At 38.5% G+C, this 26817-nt stretch overlaps 1 protein-coding gene across 5 annotated transcripts in view; it reads left to right on the forward strand.

Annotated features, from left to right (window-relative positions):
* Positions 1-26817, forward strand: part of grid2 (glutamate receptor, ionotropic, delta 2) — a 529256-nt gene that overhangs the window by 313115 nt on the left and 189324 nt on the right. For all 5 annotated transcript variants that reach the window (XR_004847816.2, XM_035950732.2, XM_035950733.2 and 2 more), the window contains exon 4: positions 12585-12790. Coding sequence is in view for 4 of the 5 variants with exons in the window: in XM_035950732.2 (XP_035806625.2) it covers positions 12585-12790 (206 nt within the window). In the remaining variant the exon portion in view is untranslated. The remainder of the gene's footprint in view (positions 1-12584; positions 12791-26817) is intronic.

Consider the following 26817-nt stretch of genomic DNA (forward strand, 5'->3'; position numbering starts at 1 on the left):
CATAACCCACTTAAATCCCTCTATCCCCTCTGTGCTCTGTGACCACTGATTCATCACATGGATCCTCTGGGTTTTGGCAGTGCTGTTCTCTCAACCACAGAAGGCCCTTTAAAGATATCACCATTGTTCCCTAATGGCCTCACCCCCTGTTCAAGGAGAGAAGGAAGAGGCAAGAGCGCAAGAGAGAGAGGGGAAGAGAGCAAGGTAGAAAAAGAGAGGGAGAGAGAGAGAGACAGAGATGGCCTTTTAAGATGATAGCAATGTTCCCAAAAGGCCTTGCCTCCGTACAAGGAGAGTTCTTTAGAGAACAGACAGTCGATTGTGTCCTCTCAAATGCAGCTACGGTGCAACTGTCCCAATCCCTATTTTCAGCTCTACTGGTGCGTTCCGGACACTGAGAACACATGTTTTCTCTCTACCATCTCTCTCTCCTCTCACAGTTTATCTCTCTCACTCTCCCTCCATTTTTCTTTCCTTTTCTGACTCCCACACTGTTTTACCACTTCTTTACAGTCTTTCCTCAGTATCTTGCATTCTCTATGTATTCTCTATTCTATGAAAACATGACTGACAATTGCTGCTGAGCATACCTGCTGAGCGACCTTGTCCATAATCCAGTCTGAACTACAGAAACACTGGCCTCATTGAGTAAATGCAGGAAGTACCACTTAGTGGTAATAACACTGTTGACATTAAGATGATTTGTTTTGTTTTGCTTTTAGCCAATGACAAGTAGGGCCTGAGGCACAATAGTAAAAGGTTATAGCGGAACCAAAGAGCCGTTTTAAAGGTGTGATGCTGACAGTTTCTTTTATGAGGAGAAATCACTAAAAGTGCTTATAGTTGGGACAAATACGTTTTGTTTAATGAAAATTAAACTGTGTGAAAATGTTTAAAAGCCTTCAATGTAATCAAGAGTAAACATTTCACCCAAAATACTAATTAAATTGCTAAAAATAGACCCTACAGAGATGGTTACGTGTCTGTAGGTTGGCTGCTTCTGAGTCCGTTGCATCCACATGAGTCGAAGCTCTTTACTTCACCAAGGCTACTGTATAAATGCTACATTTTGGCCGTGGTGGTCAGTGGGGCAACAAGTGTCAGCTTAGTCCTTTATGCACGTTACCTGCATGCTGAATGTATGCCCTTTTATAGTCTGCACTTATAAATATTTCAGCACAGGTTCATAAATTAAATATGAAATCAATATAGTAAACCGGTGCTCACCTTAGGGGGAAGCCATTTATACCAGGATTTTACATTTTTTTTCACAGAGCAGTTCATAGATGCCGCAGTGTCCTGGGTCTGCGCCCTGTGCTAAAAGTTTTTAGATAGATTGTAACCCATGTGCATTGCCCATAAACATGCCACTGTCACCTTGGATAGTGCTGCCTGTTAATGGCTTTAAAACAAAACGTTTACCTTTCTGTAATTTGCTCATTAGTGAATAATTGGCCAGTTGAGAATCAGTAGAAAGCTCCTCTCATTAGATTTCCTGTTTCTTCCCAACACACAGTGAAAAGTGTGAAAATGTCAAGAACTGATGTTATGACTTCTACAATGAAGAGGGTATAGCATATTGTGTCTGCTGATGTCACCTCACCTTGTTGCATCTGCTCCTTTGTAGAGGTGCACAAAGGAAAAAATACTTGACAGTGCACATAGGTGAAAATCATATAATGAGCAAAGTATAGAGTAATAATATAAGGGAAAAAAAAGATGATATGGATACAGAATGTTTCAAGCAGGGACCAAAAAGTAATCACTGTTATGGCGTTAATGGATATAGGAATTACCATGGTTGCAAAATCAGTTTTTATTCATTAAATCACACGCAGCTATTTTTAGAATAAAGGCAATGATGAAATAAATAAATAAATCTCTGAAAATTAAAATGTCAAGATCTCACTTAAATCATCGAATGAGAAGACTTGTAGGGAAAATCTCAGTGTACATTTGATCTAGCGATTACATTTCATTGCAATAGATATCAAAATGTTAAAACCAATTCCTATTCAAACATTCATTTAAATATAGAATTTGTGGCATGCATGCCAACCAAAATACTACACCAAATTAGACAAATTGTTCTTTCTTTCTTTCTTTCTTTCTTTCTTTCTTTTTCTGTATATTTTTTTAACTTTGCATCCAAATTCCATCATACACTTCCATGATTTTGTTAATAAATACATGTTCACCCAGACAGTTGTAAGAAAAATAGTCTCAGACTTTGAAGTTTCCATGTAGTACATGCCTTGCTAACCCATACTGAAGGTGGATCTGAAATACAAAGTGCAAAAAGCAAAAATCATACCTGATTTAAATTTGCCCACCACCCCCTTTGAAGTAATTCCTTGCAGCAATACAGCACTCACAGCGCTCCCGCCACACTTGGAAAGCTGCCAGAAATCCTGTTCTGTACACATATCAAGTACTATCTGCGATGTGTGTTGAATCTTCTCTGCTGTGTCAACATGGTGACCCTGACACTTGAATTTCATTTTGGTCAAGAAGAAAGAACCACGGGGAGCCAGATCTTGTGAGTCGGATGGGTAGGAAGCGATAACTGTGTCGTTGTGGCCGAATAACCAGTGTGTAATCGATGTACTATGTATGGGTGGGGACCGCAAACGGAGCACGCAAATGCAGTCGTGCCATAGCTCCAGTCATTTCTGTCAAATGTTCTCCCGCAAATGCTTTAGGGCATGACAGGAGAACTCGATGGTGACAGTCTAAATCCGTGGGGCAAATTCATGGTGGAAAACTACAAGCTCTTCCCATGAAAAGTGCTGTTTGGTGTATGGATTGTAGCCATAGATTCAACTCTTGTCACCAGTGATGATTCTCGACATGAAGGTTTGCTCATTCCAGACCTCTGACTGACATGAAACATGATGTTTGCTCTCTGCTCCAGTTTGAGGTCAATAAATCACAAATGTGCACCTGCCATATCACACAGAATCCTGACTTATCACAGTTGCTACTCTCACTTTTACATGTGTGGGGCGATGCCACATGAATGTACACAACAAGAACTGTCTTGGAACATTTTGATCACACCTTGCAGTCTGTGAACTTATTTGTACGTAATAACTCTTTTGGATCTCTTGCTTTGTTTTTTTTTTTTTTCTTTTTCTTATTTTACTCACAGTTATGTGGTCCTGTTTGCTACTCATCTTTCTGTGTTTGCCTGTGCACCATCTGGTCCCAGTCACAAGTTATCCATTTTCGAGGTTTATCATAATAAATACAGCTGTGTGTTACACACCCATTATGTCACCAGGCCCATATTATGATAGGTCATAACGTAAAGCAGGAAGGGTGAAGATGAGGGCGGAGAGCTTGAAGACGCTGATGAGCCTGAAGTTATAGTGACGGTGTAAGAGAATAAGAAGTGGAAAAAATGCATGTATACTTGCATGATTGGATGGATATCTATTTTAACGGTAGTGAAGCCCAGAGACACTGCGTGGGGGGAGGCAGGGAGGAGATGACAGATGGGTTGAAAAAAATATATGAAAGCCAGGCCAACAGAGGCATGGGGAAGTTGATGATAAAGGCAAATTCAGACACATGCAGGTACACTCATGAGCCAAACACCAGAGATCTTCAAGCTTTGTACACAGAGGTCATGTTTTACTTTGAAAAACTGTGCTGTACAGGAGATAGAGAGAAAAACAGACAAAGATAGAAGAGATTGTGAATATGTAAGGGAAAATAGAAACACTAAAGCAGAGAGGGGATAGGGGCACAGATCTAAAGGCATAACAGATTTGATAGGGCACAGACATAGGCAGTCAGGAAGAAAAAAAGATGAATACAAAAACAACTATAAAAGGTGTAAAGCATTGTACAAAAGCCTGTGACCCCAGAGCAGTTGTTAACATCCTTGGAGGTCACTGGAGGGGAAATGTCTTTAGCAGTAAAAAAGTTGAACGAGAGAGAAGAAGAGAGGTAAACTTAAAGCAGAGTGGAGAGCGACATAGAGATATTACGATCTAACAGCAGTAAGACTATGGAGGCCCTGCAGACTGATTCAGAGACTTTTTATAGGACAAAATCAAAAAGCTGAGATTTTTTTTTTTCAAAATAGCAGGTGAAGCACAAGTATGGACTTTAGTAGATCGTTGGAAAAGAATGGGAGAGCAAAAGTCCAGTGAAGAAAAAATAATATTTGAAGGAACTGATGTTGATTTTATTTTTTTATCCTTACATACAGTGTGCAGTATTGTGTTCCTAAATTCCACATACCCAAGTCATGCAAAAACAGTGTTTAATGAAAACCCAGGCGGTCCACTGGGTGTTGCTGCTTTGCATTCTAGTTGCAGCGCAGCTTCATCTTCTTTTGAGTTGTATTGTGGTTCAAAAATATCTTTATCTTGTAGCCTTATTTCCCGAATAGTGTATGCTAGCAGAATAAAAAGTACAACATTCATTTTTTTCTGTTTCACGGACACAAGAGGATTAGGGACATAAACAAGAAAAAAAACAATTCAAAAATATCAATAAGTATACATATTTGTTTATATTCAGGGGAGGACTTGCTCTGTAGATATGGACACTGGCACAAGGACTGGGAGAGCAGTGGATTGTCTCTGGCTGCACAACAAAGCAAGAAAACAGCACACTCACATCCAGTAGTCACTGGAGGTTAGAATCCCAGAGTATCTGTTTTTGAAATGGATATCTGTCTAACATTTTATTTTTATTTTTTTCCCTCACATTGAGCACTGATGCTTGTCAAGTAGCATGAGCAGCTTAGTAAATGTCAAAGCAGCTCAGGACATAGGAAGGTCAAGGTAAAAAAAAAAAAAAAAGATAATAAAGTAAAGAAACAAAGAAGCAAGCTCAGCAAAGGTGAGAAAAGTTCGGACACTTGAGGTACAGATGACTGACACTTTAAAGGAAAATCCACCATAAAATGTATTAGTATTAATATGTGTGGAACCAGAAGAGTTTCAATGTGCCTTGACAGTGATTTTTTGGACCGCTACCGGAAGGAACACCATTCATTCGAAAAATATTCAATCATTCTTGATTCTTGATTGCCACCTAAAACCGTGGCCCAGCGTCTCCCAAACTTGTTCATTTGGATTGATTTGGACATATGATTCACATCATTTCCATACTCATCAAACCATTCACTTATCCCTCCTGCCCTAAGGATGGATTTGTCATCCTGGAAGAGATCAGTCCCACCAGGATAGAAATGTTTTGTCAGAGAATAAAGGCAACCGCTCAGAACAACTTTGTAATGATTTGCAGTGACCCTTTCTAGAAGGTGATAAGTGGATCCTTATCATTCCAGAAAAAGCTGGAAAACTTCTGGTACACTGGTAAACTTCCCGAAAGGTTCAGGTCCCTGGGGCTGGGTTATTTTTTTGTTTTTTTGTTTGTTTGTTTTTTTATTAACATTTTCAGCCATGACTTCAACTGAGAAATGAAACTTCCAGAGCTAGGCTTACAAGAGCATTGCATTCTATGTTTAGGCTCAATCTATAGTTTAAGAGCCACTGCTAAATATGGGGCCTTTAGTGAGTGACTTCTCTATATAGACACAATAAATTAAAATGTAATACTAATATAATATAATCACAAAATATAATATAATCACAAAAAAGGGAGCTACACAGGCTGCAACTATCATCATTAAACCAGTTTGTCATGTCAGACTCCTCTATATTAAATGGATAGAAAAGCCACACCTACTCTCCACCTCCTTCAGCTTTCCCTAGCAGGGAATGAAACTAATTTGTCAGCTTGGCTTCCATGGCACCTCACATTATGACCTGGACAATGAGCAATCAAGCATCACTCCTGTTTGGGATGCAAGCACCAATCAGTGGGAAAAGTCTGGTCGCTTGGGTAGCTCTGTCAAGCTGTTATGATGGATGAATGGATGGATGGATAATCAGACAGACAAAACCTCTTTCTAAGTTTAATGCTTGGCTATTCCCTAGTAGCATTGAAACAATAGTTATCAGCCCAGGTTTTGAAAGTCTCAGGCAGAGAGAGTAAGGTTGAAACAAAGAAGGACAGCAGGGAGAAAGGCCTGAAACTGTAAAGTCGGACGCAAAGTGAAAATGCACAGTTCCAAAGTTTAGTATTTTCTTTATTATTTTAAGACGGGAAAGATATGCAAGTCAGAGGGAATGAAACAAGGAGAGCAGGGGAAAAGGGGTGCTCTGACAGACAGCCAGGGAGTTGCATAGGCTGAATCTCATTTGCAGATGTTGGATGTTTTCCCTTTTCTCTATACTCAGGGGAACCTTGGATGTGTTAACACTCCTTTTGGACCGTTGGTCCATTATATTCCTACACAGTGCAAAGTTCATATCCATGCTTTCTCTTTTCTTTCTTTCTTTCTTTCTATCTTTCCACTAAAGCGGCATGCTTAGTATAAACACCAGCCAGGGCTTTATTAACATATCTGGTATTTTTTCCCCATTTAAAGGTGCTAAATGACCTAAAATCATGTACATTTTTTCAAATGGTCATTACCGTATTTTCGCGACCATAAGGCGCACTTCAAAGTCTTAAATTTTCTCCAAAATGGACGGAGCGCCTTATAATGCGGTGCGCCTTATGTGTGCACCGAGTTCCAACATCTGTAAATGTTATTGTGTGACTTTGATGAGCTCCGCTTGACTGACTGAGAGCATTTCCTGCCGACACGCTGCTTATATAGAGAAAAGGCGGACGTGACAGAGGACAGCACGAGAACGTTAAAGGGGGAAGTGTGGGCGTGAAAGAAGACGCTAAAGACACGCCCCCAGTTGGTATATAGTGCCGGTATTTGCATTATGCAAAACAACATGGGTTTGGCGTCACCGTCCCTGTTGATCTGTGACTCCATGCGCGTCCATCTCACAGCCGCTGTGAAAAACCAAGTGCAGCAAATGAACTCGGAGCTTGCTATCATTCCGGGAGGCTTGACGAAGGAACTCCAACCGCTGGACATCGGTGTAAACAGGGCGTTCAAAGTGAAGTTGCGAACGGCGTGGGAGCGATGGATGACAGATGGCGAACACAGTTTTACTAAGACTGGGAGGCAGCGCCGGGCGAGTTACGCCACAATTTGTGAATGGATTGCGGATGCTTGGGCTAACGTGTCTGCTTGCACTGTTGTTCGAGCTTTCACAAAAGCCGGCATCATTTATGAGGAGCCGCACGGCAACGAGACTGACTCTGACAATGACGAGCGGGAACCTGGCGTGTTCCATGGAGAACTAGCCCAGCTGTTCATTTCGGATACAGAAGATGAGGACTTTGATGGATTTGTGAATGAGGATTGATCAAAAAACAACGTGAAAACATTGCTAAATACTTCAATAAAGTACAACTGAACTCAGTGTTGCTTCCGCTTCCTTTTTTAAAACACACGCTAGCATGCATGTTTTCAGCTAGTACAGGTATGTTTTACTATGTCCGCGCTCTATGATCCGGTGCGCCTTATGTATGTGTTAAATACAGAAATAGCACCTGGAACTGAGACTGCGCCTTTTAATACGGTGCGCCTTATGGTCGCGAAAATACGGTATATAATAAGAAGAGGCTAATTTTAACCTCTTTGTCTGTAGCTTATGTTGCCTATGTAATCAGTCATTTCACCAGTTGCACCCAGTATTTTATTAACATTTGTAAATGACAAAACGTCACAGTCTTTGCTGTTACATGGTGTAAAAAATTACTGTCAGAGTTGAAAGAAACCAGCACTGACATTTGGTAGGACAGGTCTCCAGTGTGGAATTGATGGACATTGCACATGACACAGAGTACGCCTCTTAGAGTAGAACAACAGCATGGACTTTACACACTCTCAAAATGAGATTCTGCCCGAGAGAATAGAAAGCAAACTGAGGGAGGTTTCAGATGAAAAGCCAAGGGAAGAAAGACGGATGAGGGAAAAGCAAGCAGGGGAGAAAACAGTGGTGTTTGGGAACACAGACAGAGTACCAGTGAGGTCGGTACATGCAGGTGAAATCCCCACATGCTGTTGACTGCTACACTACATTAACTCTAGCTTTCACTTTGAGCCAGGGACTTGGAGAATAGATGGGATGGATGGGGAAAGAAGGGAAGCCTGACAAATGGGGGGGAAGGGACACACATGGAACCTTATGTCATACAAGGCTTAACCTTGTTTTACAAGGAATTATGAAAACCTTTCCATGTGATAAGCTCTCTTTGCAAAATACCTTTTTCGTTCAGTTGTATATCTCTTGAAAAGCAATCATCAACACTGGCATATTACAAGGTTGAGGGAAGGTGCTCCAAGAAGGCCATCAGTTTGCATGAAGTGAATATACTGTATATATGTCCTTGTCATCCTCAGTTGAGACATGGCTGGATTTTTTTTTTTTTTTTTTTTAACCATGGGTCATATAATTTCAACATTTGTTATGCTCTTTATTAAGAAATTAAGAGGTAACTACAAGGAGCATTAACAAAATAAACTTAAGAGTTTAGTATACAGCATTGCGACAAAAAAACATAATGTCTTATGTACCAGTTTAAAGTAATGTTGGGTTCTGATGCCAAAAGATGTTGTGAAGTAGCGTACAGCCACTCCAGAAGTTTGCTGAATGTTGCAAAAACCACTTAAGTGACAGTAGATAGCATGGCAGCAGTAATACAGTCATCTCTATTAGATGAAGAGGCCTGGGACTGTGGGAATGCGCAATATGTCTTTGCATGGCCGACTCAGGAGGAGTGGTTGAGTGAGGTGACAGCGCATGGGGGAAAAGCTGTTGAGGTGATGGGTGATCATGGTGTTAATGGAGCGGTACTGTCTCCCAGAGGAATGTTTCTCAAACAGATGGTTGCCTGGGTGGGCAAGGTCGGTGGCAATTTTGCCCGTCTTTTTATCCGCTATCGTGTCCTGAAGCTCCTTGATGTGAAGTAGCTGACAGTCAATGATCCGCTCAGCAGTGGGGAGGTACGCACTCGAATCTTGTCCTTTGAACAGCAGGAGACAGAAACGCAACCAAACTTTGATGTCAGGGATGAGGATGCTTTTGACTACAAATGTGTAAAACTGGACCAGCATATGTTCACATTTGACAGTCACTGTCTTTCTTTTTTGTCTAAGTAGGGGTCATAAAACATTCCTTTACATTATATCTTAAACATTGAAACTGACGTCATTATCTCTCATGCATGTCAGGCCATTTTTTTGTTGTTGTTGTTTTTTTGCAATAAATTCTATGATACATACCTATATTTATTGAATGCAATTCATTTCACAATTAGTTGTATCAAATGTGCTTTGATTATTTCTGTATCTCTTTCTTCGGGTGTCCACTTTGTCCTCACCTGCAAACTAGCAATACATGTTGCAGTGTTTACACGAGGGTTTTAATGGGGGTTTTTTTGTTTGTTTTGTTTTGTAGCTCATATACATTTTGGTATTCCTTGCATCGTGGCTTGCACAAGTGATTACAAATAAGTACTGAATGCAGTGAGTATGAATGAGCTGTATGCAGTGAGACAGTTGGGTTTGTTCTTTCCTCTCAAAGCGAAGCAAGACAAATGCATTAGACACACAACCTGAACTGTAAGCTAGGGTGGAGAATGGATTGATGATGGCAAGTAAAGCCAGCCTGACCCTCCAGGCAGGCGGCAAGAATGGCTGACAGGCAGATGTGCAGGTACAAGGCAACAAAGAGGCATATAATGCACCTATTAAAAGGCAGAGAAAGTGTCCAGACACTTGAGGTGATCAGTAGGCATATGTTGGTAAAAACGGGATAAGCATAAAAAACTTCATTTGATTAATGAAGAAAAAAGCAGACAGGTATCTTTCTCTAAAGCTTTTCGATTCTGTTGATTTCCAAACTTTGTCACAATAGAGAACATAAATTAGGTGTTGTTAAAAAAAAAATGTAGCCTTATACCATTGATTATAAACCATGATAGATGTAGAGATTTAAGAGCTAAGCTAAATCTGGTAGAAGAATGGTAGAAGAATATAGCATGTAGTGTGTGTGTGTTTGTGTGTGTATGTGTGTACGTGCATCGTTTTGACTGAGTTTACACTGATGTTAACTGATGAAAATCGAAAAATGATTGTATCTTGGCCTTTATTGGGATGAAGAAGAAGAGTCATGCTCAACTTAAGCACTATGGTGATTTTTGTTCCTCCAACCTACAGTTAATGAAGTTGAGTCACAGTACTTGTGACAATGATTGTGTTACCAGTGATAATATAGTTAACATTAATTACTTTTACAGCAAATGATTATTTCTGCTAATTAATTATAGTAATTAGATTTTAGTGGCTTGATAACTCGGTGTTCCCGGACAGATCTTAGAAAGGTTGTTTTGCCATTGAAGATGCTGTGTTTGTTTTGTCTACTTTGTCTCATCATCTCATCAATACAGAGAGATACAATGACACTGCCAGAGTTAGTGAGGAAGCCATGAGCGTTGATAGAGACACTGTATTATTTTTAAATAAATAATTTAATGACAATACATTTTGCTCAGGCTCATACTAGACACACAGATTTGTCCAAAGTAAAACTGCCTTGTAAACAGACTGTGTGCCCAGCTGTTGTCTTGTGGAGTTCTGCACCTGCATATATGTATACTGTGTCTGTACTGCTGTGCCTCTTGAGTGCATGTTTGAGAAAGGAGATTAAGTTCCAGCTGCTATCACTTGGGTGTTCTGTTTTTCCATGTCATGTTGTTGCCGCTGAAAGACTGACAACATTCTTATTTAATATCCCCCCCATGGTAGAAGAAGAGTCGATATGTTATTTGACACACACAAACTTTCCCCGTTTAACCCTGTAAACTCACTGTGGTTTTTGATATTGTTGTTCACTGGATGTCATTTATGTTACTTCTAAATTACTTCTTTTCGCAAACAATGCTATTGCGTAGTGTCTCTCCTTTTAATACGTTGTTAAACCTCCAAAATTTGGCATTGATGAAATCACACCATCGCCCCAGCCCTGCGGCCCTTAACAAGTCTAATCAATCCACTTAATTGCTCAGCCGCGACACTGGCAATGACGGCAGTGTCATCCTTTTTCCATATCAGATAGATCATTAGGTAGTTGCTTTACGTAGCTAGACACACACGCGCATCTTCTCTGACATCATTAGCAGTGGTCTCAACCAAAGTGTCTTAATTAGGATTACCTTGACCTGCAATGTAGCTCATTAAGAACAGAGGAGTTCATGCAGTAAAACCTACTGCGGCATACTGGTTTTGTTATCATACAAAAACTCTTAATAGAGGTAATTATAGTGGTTGGGACTTTTTTTTTTCAAAAACTCTTAACTGTGTCATAAGTTATTTGTTCTCTTAGTGTTCAAACAGTTAAGTGGATTTAGCAGAAATGTGGCATTTTTTGGATAATTCTACCTTGTTCTAACAGCACAAATGCTAATATTCAGTGCAACAAATTCATATGTGATTGATTGTCCAGTATTACAACCCAAACAAAATCCATTTCCATATATATTTAGAGATGTATATTTACATAAATATAGTCCACATAAGACTGACAAATGAATGAATTGGGTTATATTAACCACTGATTTGACTCACAGGAAGTATGGCTTAAGAGAAAAGAACAAGCCAAAGAGATATAGAGTATATGAAAGCAGCCATAGAAGATACTTGGGACAGATGATGAGAAATATAAGTTTAGGTGTCTTTTATTATGTGTTTACTTTGTAATATTATACTGTTAATGTTCTTTAAAGTATAACTGTGCCACTATAATGTTTTGGATTTTAGCCCCTTGTAGTTGATGGTGAATTGGTGCTGTACATCCCTGTTCACAGTACCTAATGGGACATTAGTAAACTAGGACAGAAATTTGGACAAGGGCACAGATGCATGCTTATCTGTCTGCCATACAGTGCAAACACATGCTCTAAAAAACGTTTTTTTTCTTTCTCTTACTACAGGACAGCTGTCAAATGTTTTTAAAACTTCATGCTTCTTTATCTGTGTTCTTACTGATTGTTTTTTTTCTTTCCTTATCTAATCAGTAATGTAAAATCTCCACACCAATGGACCAAACAAGCAACAAAAAGAAGAAAGAAATAAACTTTTAGAAATATAACTTTGATGACTCACTACCATATGTTTTTGTTTTCATATCTTCCCTACCTATTTTGTGTGTGTGTGTGCCTGTAAGAAAGGGATACCTGTAGTAAGCTTTATGTATTCAAACTTTGAGAAAGGAATCTATTAAATACGGCCATATTATATATATAATGTTGTCAACAGAAGCTGTATCTCAGATTAACACAAGAGATAAAATTTGACTAGCACAAATGCCTGCAGTGCAGGGAATCACTACCAGTAAGAGCTGATGAATTGGGATGTTTGCTGAACCTATTCATGCAGAGAGATAACCCATCAGCTGTAACAGAAAATATGGTGTAAAGTCATCAGCAATGGTCTTAATATTTCTGCTAAATCTTTGTCTGTGTGCAGCATATTTATCTCTCACCCTGTCTTCATAGTGCCGCTTTTTTGCATAATGCCTTTAGAAGAATGTGTTTGTTGCTCTACAGCCAAATATATAATCACACCTCTGCATCTGTCTCTGTTTCTCTAGATATCCGTGGTATTGAGGATTTCCTTGATTGGACTTCTCAGCAAGGAATGGATGTATCCCTTCAGAAGGTGGAATCTAACATTAACATGATGATCTCAAGTATGTTCAGAACAATGCGTACAGAAGAGCTGCATCGCTATAGAGATACACTGCGCAGAGCTGTGCTGTTCATGAGTCCAGCCACTGCCAAGGCCTTTGTCACTGAGGTAAGGAGGGTGTTTTTTTTAAGTAATTTTTTTAGCCTTTACTATGTATAGGACAGCGGGGAGAGACAGGAAACATGGGTAGAAGAGTGGGGTGCTGACATGCAGTAAATGGCCATGAGCTGGATTCGAACCCATGACCACTGTGTTGGGGACTATAGCCCCTGTTTATGGGTCGCCCGTTCAGCCAGCTGAAGCTGTCTGGGTGCCCCTGGAGGGTGCTTTTTGACCCCATATTTTTCAGTCAAGTAAAGTGGACAACACCAGTAACAGTTTTTAAAAGACCCCTATAGCACTATTTGTTGGGAAGTTAGCATATCTTGATGATCAAAATGATTGAGATTTGTTTGAGAAATGAAAAAGAGCTGTAGAAATTAGTGCAGATCCTACGAGACTGGAATCAATCAGTAATTGATTTATTTGTCAAACTTCATCTAAATGAATATTTCAGCACAGACTGAGTCTGTTGACTTCATGCATACTACGGATATACAGACTTCATATATTATTTTAGATGAAGTGCAGTATGCATCAACACAACAGACTTGGTTTTCCCTGATAGATGTGTATTTCTGTGGTGAAGAGTATTCTGAAGGACCTTTATGGCATACAGTGGTACCCATCATGTTACCAGGAGCATGGATGTTTCATGGATGAGCATGAATGAAATAGGCTTCCTGTCCCTCTAATAACCAGATGATTTTCAATCAAAACATTCATTGAACTGTATTCTAATTTTTTGTTTGTTTGTTTTTTGATTGGCTTCCAGGTAGATTAAAAACTAGTTAGGACAAGTTAAGCCTCAGAATTTCTCACTGAAATATCAAGGAATCAGTAAGTGTGTGGATGTGTGTATGTCTGTTCTTTGCTCGTTTCAACAATCGTTCATCCAATTTACTTCAAACTTGGCTGGTGTATTGCCAGGAACCAGTGTTGAGTCTAGTGTAAAGTTGTTAGAATTAGCCTTTTTCAAAGAAACATAAAGAGATAAACATTAAAGCAGCTGGTTACTACAGTAGAGCTGACTACGACGTAATGATGCCGTCAGTTACAACACAGTGCATCTTAGAAACGGTTATGTCCGGTCAAAGCAAGGATTCACCTGGAGAACAAGCTGTAGCCATGAAAACGTACACGTTTGTTATTTTAGACAGAGACCAAACAATGTGGTGTTCTGTGGGTGCTACAAACTGGAAATGGCTTCCCACACTAGTACAACTGCTACACAAGCACTTGAAACGACAGCATCCCGGAATGCTTTGTTGAGACTGCAGCAACAGTCCTGTTTACTTTGTCCCGAGCCAAGCTTGATGTAGGCTTTCAGAATTTTAACACAGAGAACATATTCTGTTAGTAGTAGTCACAAAATTGATATCATAAATGTTTCTTCATCGCACCCATTCCCGCATTGCTATTACGGTAATGTAATGTTAAATTATCTGTCAGCCAACATTGTTATTCGACCTTTTTGTACTTTGTGTTTACTTCATAGCCATATATTAGTGAGAGAGTTGCTTAAACTAATTACTGTTGTTACATTCTGTAAATCATTTCAATTATTGCCTTTACCCCACAGTGATGCAAAAAGACATTACTTGTGATTATCTTAACTGCATATTAGTGTCTGATCAGGCATCTGAAAAACAGGATCTATTTTTTTTTATGCCACAGCAATGACATGGGAAATGGATGATGATGCTTTTCGATAGTTATTTGGGGTAAATTAATTGTAAGATTTACAGTAGTTGATAAATTTGTCATATTAATTGAAAGAAACAATCATTACATCAATAATTTCAAAGTTAACCATTAGGAGCAGCCTTAGACTGCATTATATTCAAAGCCCTATATTGAAATAGGTAGAGCCAACCCTATCTCTCTACAGGGTGGGTTGCACCTAATGAGGTGTCAGCAAATTCTAGTTTTAATGTCAGTTTTTTGATAACCCGGTGCAGTCAGTGTTGAGCATTAAGTACTTTGGATTGAATGACTGGTCACTGATACTGAGAAAACTGCAAACATCAATGAAGGAGGCCAAGCAGTCATCTCATTTCAAACAGGGAGAATTTGATCAGGCACTGCACCAAGTGGTGCAAGCAGTAGACTTTTATCATACAGTATAGCCAATAGAGGACCTCATCCTTTGTAATATGCTTGAATATTCATTTATTCAATACACAGATTGTGTCATAATTTATTTCTGTATTTTTTTAACAGTACAAGGTAAAACAAATACACTGATGCCAATATCACAAGTTGCCCCTCATGTATTTTTTGCCTGACTGTCTTAGAAAGGTTATGTCAGTTTATAAAAAAATTCAGTGCCAACCATATATGTGCCACTTCATTAACAATATTAAAGCACTGAAGCAGTTTTCAGCATAAAGTTAGGATGAAATTCATTCATGATTTAGTGTTCCTGAAACAATATTTAAAAAGAGCATATTCAATGATAGCAAGGATATATCATTATATTTTAATGCAATTGATTACAGTCATTACAGTGTGAGCCTTTTTTCATCATATGCATGAACACATAGTCTTAAATGTACAAATTTAGAACACAAATACATTGTCAAATTCATTACAATTATGTTCCTGTGGAAGGTGATCAAAGTTTTTGTGATGAAACAATTTTTAAAAAATAGTTAAAACCTCATAAGTATTTTAGTAGTTAATCAACAAATTCAAATGTTATCCTATTGTCAGATTTATTAATTTTATTTTTTGTCATTTTTTGTCATTTTAAACAGTTTTTCTACTCTTTCTTTCTTTCTTTCTTTCTTTAATATTTTATGTATTTACTATTGCCCCAGTCCTTAATTTTAATAGAATTTAAATTACTTGCTAAAGTCGGGTTAGGACCTAGAATAGACCTTTATATCTTGTCTCTAAAAGACATGATCAGATTATATTTAGATAGGCTGGCTCCTTTGGTAAATCACCCTGTACAGTGTCAATACTCTGTGGGACAACAAACTATTCAACAATGGGAGAGTGAATAAATGACGTGTGTTAGTGGGTCATTACTATCCCTGCTCCAAACTGCAGAGACACTGTATGGTATAAAACTTAACACACCGCCAGTCCCCTATTGGCCAACGTTCAAATTATTTCACCAAGGGTTTTAGGCACGATTTCAACCTGAGTCAAGCTTTACCCACAGGGGCAGAGAGAATGCCCCACGTTTGCTGTTAGTGAATGTGTAAGAATGCCCTGATCCACTGTCAGTAAGGTGTGCATGTACATTAAAACACAAAGACACACACTTCCCCAGTGCTTCCATCATGCCCTTTATCTTTGCAGGAGAAGACAATTAGAGGCGTTTCTTTTGCTCTTATACATAAATGATATGGAGGTCATGGTTGAAAGCAATAGGCTCTAGCATTAGTTATGAATTCATAATTCAAAGTGGTAGGATGGGGTTTAATCCCATGTGTCATGTTCTCATCTCAGTTTAATTAAAAGTGACCTCGGAAAGAGCAATTGCAATCTAATTTGGTTGGAGGCGTGACAGGGAGGGGGTAAAAAAAATGGGGTGTTATTTTGTGACTGTGAGTGTGTTAATGTTACTGTGTTAGTGTTTCTGTGGCTGTCTGTTATAGGCTTAGCCTTTTGGGTGTACCATGGAAGCATGTAGAAGTTAGGATTCTTGCTGGCCATACTGTCGACAGCAATGTGCCTCAAAGATTTTTACTCTTGAACATCCAATCTTTTGGCCTGTTTTAACAATTTTTGTCCACTAAAAAACAGATTAATTCCAAAGAAAACTCACAAGAATGATTTTTTTTTGGTTGCCAAGGTGTTCTGTGTAAATAGGTTCTGGAAACTGCCTGCTTATATATTGAATAGAAAAAAAGCAACACGGGTTGCCCCTGTTACTTGGGTTTTGGCATACAACATTTTGGCAATGAAGCATTTTATCAAATGTAGTGGATGCGTTTCACCGAACTAAAAAAACACGACTGATCTACATTATGTTATTTCTGTGCTTTTTCCTATAAACAACAGATGTGACTGAGACAATAGTTTGAAATAGAAAATAATTTTTTAAAATGAGATTTTTAAAAAACTATTCAAGAATTAAAAATGTGAAATTGATTTTTTGAATGCATTGTTTCTCTCATCCATTTATCTGTATGATAAGATCTGATCGACAGTAGTTGTAGGGAATTGTTGTTGCTACTCTACAGTATGGAGGTGTTGACCTCTATTTTAGCATGTGAATGGAACCCAAATTAGTTTTCGAGAGTTTCTCTCTCTTTCCATCAGAAAAGTTGACAAAGCAGTCATTTAATCTACTTTAGTCAGACATCAAGTGGAGAGGGGTTTCTGAGATGAAGTGTCGGGAGATGGTAAAGATTGGTGGATAAGATTGATGATCGCAGATGTCTCTCTCTCTACCTGCCAAGTTGGTGAGGGAGGGTGAGAGACAGATACAAGGCTTGAAAGACAAACACAGACAGTCAGACAGACATGTGGAGACTGAAAGGGATGAGTGGGACCTTGTATCTTTATCAGTAATTTGTAAGGTCATCTGTCACAGAAAGCACCTCCCATCCAGATGCATTAGTTCCTGCTGGTACATGTGAATGGAAAGCTGTTCCAAAATTACAAGGCTTGACAGAAGGAGAGAGAAAGCACGTGAGGAGAGTGATCAGCAAATGGAGGACAATTAAGATGGTGCAAGAAATTGCCAAATTTAGCCTCCCCTAGCCTTGAAGAATATGCAGTTTTCAGCTGTGTAATTCATATCACTATTCATTTCTGACCATTGTGATGTTTCTTCCTGTCTTGCTACTTTGTCTTGCTTGCTTTTTTTTTTTTTTACTTCGTTTCAGAAATCAGCCAAGCATACTGGAGATCATCAGACAGATGATGTTCACCTGGGGTGTGGGGCTGGGGAAGATTTAGAAGCTTGCCTGTTCACTTGCCCCTTTTTTCCTTCCTTTATCCAGACATTTTGTAGACAGTGTTTGTCTCTTATAACCATATTTATTTGTGTAGCTCTGCAGTCTGCTTTCACAAAATCACTTACATTTTTGCTTTCATCATATATGTTCACCATCCTGTCTTTGTCTGAATTGAAATCTTTGGTAAATATTTATGATTGGATCGGTGAAGTCTAGAGCTCAAAAAAGTTTCCACAGAGCAAGAACTGAAAATGCATTAGGAAGGGATTATCCAAATCTGGTATGCACAAGAGGAATATTTAAAACGCAACCAATCAGCAGTGTCAGTATGTTTCTAACAGACCTGAAAATCTTTTGATAACAGCTGTGGTGGCAGAAGAAAATAAATAAATAAATAAATAAGCACATTTTAAAAATTTCCTGTGACATTTCTTTTTAAATTTGGAATAGTTAATGGTTCTTTCACCCTGCTAAACGAGGAAAGTAAGTTATTATTATGTCTCCTTTTTTGAATTAAATGACAAAATAAAACTTGTGTTAATGTATGTTTTCTGTGTGTCTGATGATGATCTGTGGTGTGTTGCATCATAGAATCTGTGGGCCTCAGCTGTATTCTCTCCCTTCACCAACTGTAATATAATCAATGAATCTGCAGCTGATTTATATGGTCACTTCAGAAAGTATTTAGACTTTTCGCTTTTTGCACATTTATAGTGTTGTAAATTTAATTTTACATGATTAAAATTGCCATTCATCCTATCAACAAACACTTAATAATCCACAATGACAAATATTTCAGACCCTTCATGTAAGCCCCTTTGGCAGCAATTACAGGTTTGAGTCTTCTTTGGAAAGTCTTTATAACCTTTGCACACTTGGATTTGGCTGTTTGATGCATTTTTCATGGCAGAACCTTTCAAGCTCCTTCCAATTGGACGGGAAGTGTCTCTGAACAGTCATCTCTGGCCTCTTCACTAATGCCATATTGGGGTGTGTCAGGATTTTGGCTGAGCCATTTCAGGATAGTCAGAGGCTTCTGATGAAGCCCCTTCAGGGTTTGATTTGTATGCTTCATGTCATTGTGGCTGTAAGGTGAACTGTGCATGTGTCCTTTTCACATTTTTGACTAGTCCTCCTGTCCCTGCCACTGAGAAGCACCCCCATAATGTGATGCTACCACCACCATGCTTCACTGCTCTGCTAATACTGATGGTATTAGCAAAAGATGAGCCATGTGGGATGCTCACTACATATAGTGCTTTGAGTTCTGCCCAAAGAGTTTAAAATTTGTCCCTTCAGACATGACATTCCCTTTTCTTATGCTCAGGGTCGTTTAAATGCTGTTTAACAAACACAATGATGTGTGCTCATAGTAACTTGCTTCTAGCCTTTCTATATTAAAGACCTGATTGATCGAGTCCTGCTGACACGATCATTCCTCCAACAGTTTCTCCCATCTCTGCAGTGCACTTCTCAAGCTCTGTTAGAGTGATTGTTAGGTTCCCTTCTTTCTGGGTTATTCAATTACACATGAAGTTTGCCTTTTGGCGCATTTCTTTCTTACTGTATCTTTATTGCAAGTCTCTGTCCTTGCTTTGCTGTGATTTCTGGCTTTTATATTCCTGTTGTGAGGTGAATTCACACAGAAAAAAATAAATAAACAACATAGTTCAACATCTGCTTGATTCTCAGACGAATAACGCACATCCGTGAATTTCACCACACAAACTTCTGGATATATTCTGAGACGCAACATGCTCATTCAATTTTCTGCATTATTTAACATTTTCCTGCTCTGTTATCTTGTTTCAGTCTAGTACATATAGGTGATTGTAGTTGCTATTGGCAGCAAGGCTCTTTCTTGGTGCATTCATCTATTCCACCTATTTCATGTAGACAGAAGAGCAAAGTGTTTTTTTGACCTGCAACCATTGTCTTATTGAATGTATTCCTCGCCATGAGTTATGAATTGCTTCCCTAGACTTGCTCAGCTAATAAGGTACCAATAACACAATTAATTTAAGATAGAAAAAAATCATTGCAATCGTTGCTGTGACGTTTTATCACAGTTAAAATATGCCTGTGATTCTTAGTGGCTGAAACACAAAGCAACGAAACAGACAGTGTGCCGTATTTTCTTCAACAAAGTTAGAAAGTCACACAGATTCATATCCAAAAGAACTTCATAGCAGTGTAGTGGTAGCCAAAGAATCAGTGTTTCTACATTGTCAGTGTTCATTGCAGAAGGATTTAAGGAGAGGGTCATTGTAACTTATATTAACCTCAAACAGGAGAAAATATGACTCAGTCGAGGCACAGTCTCGTCACAGACTTTTCAGATTCATTAATCTGTGGTTTTAACAATCTCTGCGGGGAAATTATTTTAGAACAGTTGCTCAAGTTGTACATCTAAATTAAACCTTTAACTGTTAATTTGATTGGAAAGTTGTAAATTCAGCTGAAAGAAGAATTATATAACTGGATGACCACAGGATGAGAGGACCTCCTGTGAAGTTCAGTGGAGCATTTTGACATTGTTAGTCTTGGGTTGAACATGTTCCTCTGCAAGCCAAAACTGTGCAGGAGGGTGGGAGACATTATCCATGATGGAGAGAACTTCCGACAACATCAGACTGTCCAGTGCTAATCCCCTACCCTGAAGACCAAATCAGAATTCTGAATGTTGAAAAAAAGACAGAGAGAGACAGAGATTTTTTTCTTTTTTTAATTAATTAAATAATTCATTCTAAAATTAATACTAATCTATATTTATAGCACTTGGTGTTGGTTAAAAACATATTCTGCTCATTCATAGTCAATACTTTATCACAGCTCATCATCCATTTTCTTGGCAGGAGCATGAAATAATGGCTGAATGACCATCATATGAACAAAAGTACTAGTATTTGGAAATTATATAATATAGTGTTGCTATGAGTCAGAATCTACTCTGACAGAATTAGTCTTGTGTCTCACTTTATCTCTTTCACAAACACACACAGACACACATAGACTTCATTTTAGATGCAAAGAAATGGAAAATATGAATTTTGCCATTTGATCTCAAAGCGTTAAAATTTAAAAACATTGCGATTTTGGGACTATTTTCTCTTTAACTGACGTTACTTACTTGAAGGCAATTCAAATGATTGCAATATTATTCCTGAGATGACAGATGCCACAAATGAAACATGAAGAAAATTATAAAAATATTCTTGATAAGATATGTTGAATAATGTATTCACTGAACATAACTCCATCCACTGCAAAAGTTTTTTTTTTTCTAAATAAGGGCTGCTCTCATGGCTGTCCACTGTCTTTCATGAGTGAAAGGAGCATCTGATAGTGATGGTTGAACAGAGACAGACAGACATGTGACTTAGAGAAAATATGTTGAAACATTCCATCTACAAAGTATGAAAAGCAGCAGACACATCAATACATCTTGAGCTGCTGTCTGTTTCCTTGTCTTGGCTCAGTCGCTTGATGAATTCTAATATGAACCTGGGACAGCTTTCTTCTTATTTATGTATCTTTGATCATACTTTAAGGTTTGTATAATCCTTCTTTTGCTGACAGTTCCCCAAACTCAGACAGAAATGGCATATAAAGGGCCATGATCTATGCTCTTCTACTCCTATGTCTGGAATAGCCTGCAGAAAATGCATTTGGAACATAAGGAAGTTGGAAGTTATTTTATTCAGTGGGTGGAATTTTGTTGTTACAGCCAGGGTAGGTGGCTCTGCTGGGAGCAGTCTTTTGAAAAGTTGTCGAGTTGTTGGTATAGCTCCAGGATTGTATTTTTTTTCTATTGTTTCTTTCTCTCCCTCTTTGTACATGTTTCTAACAGTTATTTTCACCCTTAGACCTTATTGGTATTTTTTTGTTGATTTTTTTTTTCTTTTCCATTTTAAACTGCAGGGTACCCCCCAAGGTATCAAGTACTTATTATCATTGCAATCATTGTCAATTTAAAGTAAAAGAAAATCCTTTGAGATTTATTGATAGAGCTGCAAAAACTGTCTCCCCAAACTTTGCAACACTGCCCCCAAAAACTGATAGGAACGGCAAAATGAATGTCAGTTTTAAAGTCACAAACTTAATGCGTAATGCGATTAAATTCACTTGGTTATATATCAGCATTGCACAAGTGATTGATCACTACCTGCAGAAAATAACCACAGGTACCTCCACTGTTCTGAATTACTTGTTGAGGTGAGAATAGCATCATGGTTCATGCAAATACCATAAGCTTTACTTATACTAAAGTATATAGCATAGAAGTAGGATCGTAATCATGTGATCGTCAGCAGGCAGACAGGTAGCGTTCACTTGTTGTCATGGTTACCATGCCGCTATCAGATGCCGTACTGCTATCTCAATGAGAAATCCTTAACAAATCCGTGGATCCAGACTATAAGCTACATCACTGCCAAAATCGAATCACTTGGTCCTTGTGTCATTTCTGACTTTCCCTGGAAATTTCATCCAAATCCATTTGTCCATTTTTGAGAAATGTCGCTAACAGAGGAATGATTCACATTCGCCGATTGTCACATTACTCCGCTGCCTTCCTTGGCGGAGTAATTAATCTAACTTACCTTCATTCTTTCAGTGCTCCACCAAATCTGGATGCAACAGCTTCTGTCACGGTGATTTGTCTGGTCTGTTGTCCGCTCGTTTCAACCATTCTCCTAATATGTTTCGTGGTAGAAAAGTGTTTCTCAATCGCTGATTTTTTAAAAACGTATTCTACCACAGTGTTGCATGGGTGGAAAACATTTTTCCTCTGCTTTCATGAAGAACATCTGGGAATTGTTTTGCACGGTCTTTAGCAGTAATTTTTGTTGGTAAATGAGAGGGACTGAGAAATGTAGGCATTTCAGAGGCAGCAGGAGCAAATGCCAAGCAGAAAGAGGTGACAGTGGGGGAAATTCGGCTCATGAGATATAATGGGATTTGATATAGGATTTTCTTTATTATACACATCAGATTAGCACTCTGTGAACAAGTCATTCATTGTCGGTTCTGCTGAATTCTGTTCAACTGCTTCACCAAAAGGCAAATGCTACAGCAAACATAGAATTGGTCAGTTTAAATAAACTGTCATCACCTCAAATCTTGCTGCAGTCACAGCACATTTTTGTCTCCATCATTCTTACGTAATTATGTGACTCTGAACCCCAGTATAGCGTGAAACATAAACATAGGGTTTGCTCTAAGCCCCTATGAAGTGTTGTGACGATTTTGACACAGTGGTTAAGACATGTTACTACAGTTTGTCCAATATTCATGTCATGCACAGCTTGCCAAAAAGCACTTCCCCACATACAATTAAGGGACATGGAACAGCTTGACATTTTAAGGGAAGAACAAGGGAACAAGATGCTCAGCTATTGCTGTAGCAGCCTCCATAGCTGGCCAAAGTCTTCAGAAAGGCAGGTTCCAGTAGCTGGTCAATTACGACAGGCAGGGACGTAAAGAGACGAAGGCTAGGTTAAAATTAATAGATTTTTGAACTGTAAATCATGCAAAGATATGCCAGTAGCCCCAGAATAAAACTCCAGACCAGGAAATGTGTATGATATGTCCCTTTTGATTCTTTTGCTATACTCATCCCAGAGGGGTTGAGATTAACAGGCTTCTACTGCTAATGGAGCCTTAAATCAAATGTTGTGATTCTGCCTTGCTCCATTGCCAGTGATGAATATGTATTTTCTCATCAACACCCTCTGCATGAATTTCTACAATTTATAATGAATTACCTCTGATTCATTTCGGACCTAAGGGCCATGAAATATATGCTGGGGAGAGACAATGTGAGCTGTCACCGTCAGAAAAGGACGAACATTTTTTTGTAGGACATATATTATATTATATGATATGATATGATATTATATGATATTATATTATATGATATTATATGATATTATATTATATTATATTATATTATATTATATTATATTATATTATATTATATTATATTATATTATATTATATTATATTATATTATATTATATTATATTATATTATATTATATTATATTATATTAAAACAAGAAGAAGTCGTAAGCATGCAGTCTTGGATTGAGGTGACAAATTCATATTATAGCACCAATCTGCAGTCCTTAACATTTTGTAAGATGGTGTAATTTTCTTTGGTCTTCATTTTGAGTGCCTCATACAGTTAATTTATTGTGGCATTGGATTTGTTCTTTGACTTCATTTAATAACGTAGATGTAGATTTAGAATCTGTCAAACTGATAATTGTTCATTATGTGGAGGACTTTTACAGAGAGAACCATGGTAACTCTGGACAATTGGACTAAATGTCAATGGCCTTTGAAATGAAGAGAAGTAAAAAAAAAAAAAAAAAAAAAAAGAAAGAAACCCTCCACAGAAATATACCATGCTGTGGCTCAGTGTGGTTGAATTCAAACTTCAGTGCTCCTCTGCTTCCCTGTGCTTCCTCTTTTGCTTTTGCTTACTGACCGTGAAGGCCGGCAGTTTTTTGCAGCCTCTTAGTCTAAAGTCAACTTTTACTGAACTTTTCACACATTAAACACTCGACTGTTGCTGAATATTGTCAGAATAAATTGAAGAGTGGAAAATGACAGTTATTAGCATGATAATATGTGGGTAGTTTGAATTTTTTTTTTTTTTTTTTTTTTTTTTAACTTACTGAGATTTTCTTCATCATGGCACACAGATTGCCAGTTGTTTCTGTGGTGTTTTTGCTTGGGTGATCGAGCACGAGGAATAAATGCTGACCCTTACAATAATTGGGCATGTAGGAGAAGGTGTAAAATGGAGAGGAGGAGTTCATGATGGAATGATAGACAGGGAGAAGGTGGAAAGAAGGGCACTGAGGTTCGTTTCATGAAAATATGTAAAAGTGAACTGATGTGAGAAAAAGATGGCTGACACAGGAAAGTAGGAAGATACTGAATGACAATGAGAGAGGAACTAAGTTAGATAAAATGGTACAATGAGATGGGATATAAAGAGGAGTAAAGATTAAAGTTCACTCAAATACATTTGGATTGACACGTGGTGTTTTGACTCATTTTACAAATGTCAGAAACTTCCTATCAGCTGCATTACAGGCCTTTGACTGGGATATGTATACTTGCTCTTAGTGTACAAGTAACTGGAAAAATGTGGGTCAGAAAGGAAAGCCAGATAAAAAGACACAAATGGAAGATGTGGAGTGTGAAGGATGAGCATGTGGAGAGCAAATGAATAGAACAGGTTAGAATAGATAGAGAAATTGCAACAGAGAGGAGACAGATGGATACTCTTTAGTAGATAAACCAGATAGTGCAAGAACAAAGAAAAAAATCAATGAAAGTGTACACACACAAGCAAATCTGTCTTCCAGAGTAAAGTACTGCATGATGGTATTTTAGGGGTGGTTCCTTCTGTGAATTGGCATTTAGACGGTGCCCTCATCGATACAGACGTATACAGTACACAACAGTTTGTAGCACTGCATTTATTGTTCCCGACAGCTCTTAAAACAAAAAAGAAAATAGACATTCTTAATCATACAGGATAGCAGTACAACATATTAAAAGTTTTTTTGTTTGTTATATGCATGGTTCTTGCTGTAACTGTAATAGCTACGACAACATTTGTTGATAAATGTCAAACATTTTAAGAATTTTGTCAGTCAGTCGAAATGCCAGAAATCTTGTTGGTGTGTTTCATGACTTGAATGACGTACTTAAGTGTTTGGAAAGGAAGAAACTGTGACCAATTTTATTATTTAACCAAGCAGTGCCCATAAATGCACAATATATTTTGCAATTTTGCTGTAAAGGTAGGGTCTGCGTTGATCCTTGTGTGGGTGTTAGTGTGGATATCCAACACAGATATGTAATTAATTGGGTATTATGTTCCTAAAAAGAGGATGGCTGCCTAATCATTAGAAACACACTAAGGTGAAACACAACATTTTCTGTCTGTATTTACAATTGTGCAAAGAAGAGTGCCCTCTGCTGCTGTCAGTGCGTGACACAGAACATCGCAGAAATTGTCAAACGGTAAAAGATAAAGATAAGAAATAAAAATCGCTTGTACTCTGTCATCTTTTTGTTAAGACATGGATAGATGTCCCAGTGCTGCTTTGTCTTCAACAATGACACTTCAGTCACACACTGATGACAACGAGCCACCATGCCACAGTGGACTGACCATCAGCGGCCCAAAGATACCTTGACATGTTGACAGGAGGAACTGGGGATTGAACGGCCATTTTTGCATTTAATGGACAGCCCACTCTAGCAGCTAAGCCCCAGGTGCCTCCACATGTGTCAGATTGTGCCTTGGCTTATATTGTGTAGTCTGACCTCTGCACAACTGGACCATGACAAAAGAAACCAGATTATGCAGCACTTAAGTTGATAGTCTACCTTTGCTGTAGGATCCACTGTTGAGATGTGTCCCTTTGAGATTGTGTAATCATACTTGCTCCTTATATGAGTACACACTTTGGCACTAAACCAACACACACACTCACCTAGGAGGAGAGAGATAGCATTTTGTGCCCGACACTTTTCAGTGCAGTCAAAAGGCCACTTGAAGGGCTTGGCTCTAGTTTTCTCCTTGAACTTCATCACCAGACAGAGATGGCATTATGTTCTTATCTCGACAAACAGGGTGTGTGTGTGTGTGTGTGTGTGTGTGTGTGTATGTGTGCGTGATGCGCGATGACATTAAGGTTTTATCTGTGCACATGGAGCTGGAAGCACAGTGATTATAGAGCATTACGGCTAAAGGACTGAAAGGTTGTTTGTTTGTGTGTGTGCATCTGTGTGTGCGAGTGTAAGGAGCACCGAAGGTTAGCACTATTGACTGCTGCTTGTACAGCCACTAATGGGGATGCCAGGAAGTACTTTAGAGATGATACGGATGTGTGTTTGTGTTTGTGTGTCCGTGTATGCTTGTCACAATTTTTTTCTCAGTGTGGGAGTGTGCTTATCTGTTTCCCCGTTCTCTCTCCTCTCCAATGTTTCAATGCCATCTACTCCAACACTCACACACATGTACACAAACACACACACGTTTTACCCCACCTCCATACTCTCGGTGCATTCCATGCCATAAAAGAATCCT

The sequence above is a fragment of the Amphiprion ocellaris genome, chromosome 6 (assembly GCF_022539595.1).
Source record: "Amphiprion ocellaris isolate individual 3 ecotype Okinawa chromosome 6, ASM2253959v1, whole genome shotgun sequence".
Lineage (NCBI taxonomy): Eukaryota > Metazoa > Chordata > Actinopteri > Pomacentridae > Amphiprion > Amphiprion ocellaris.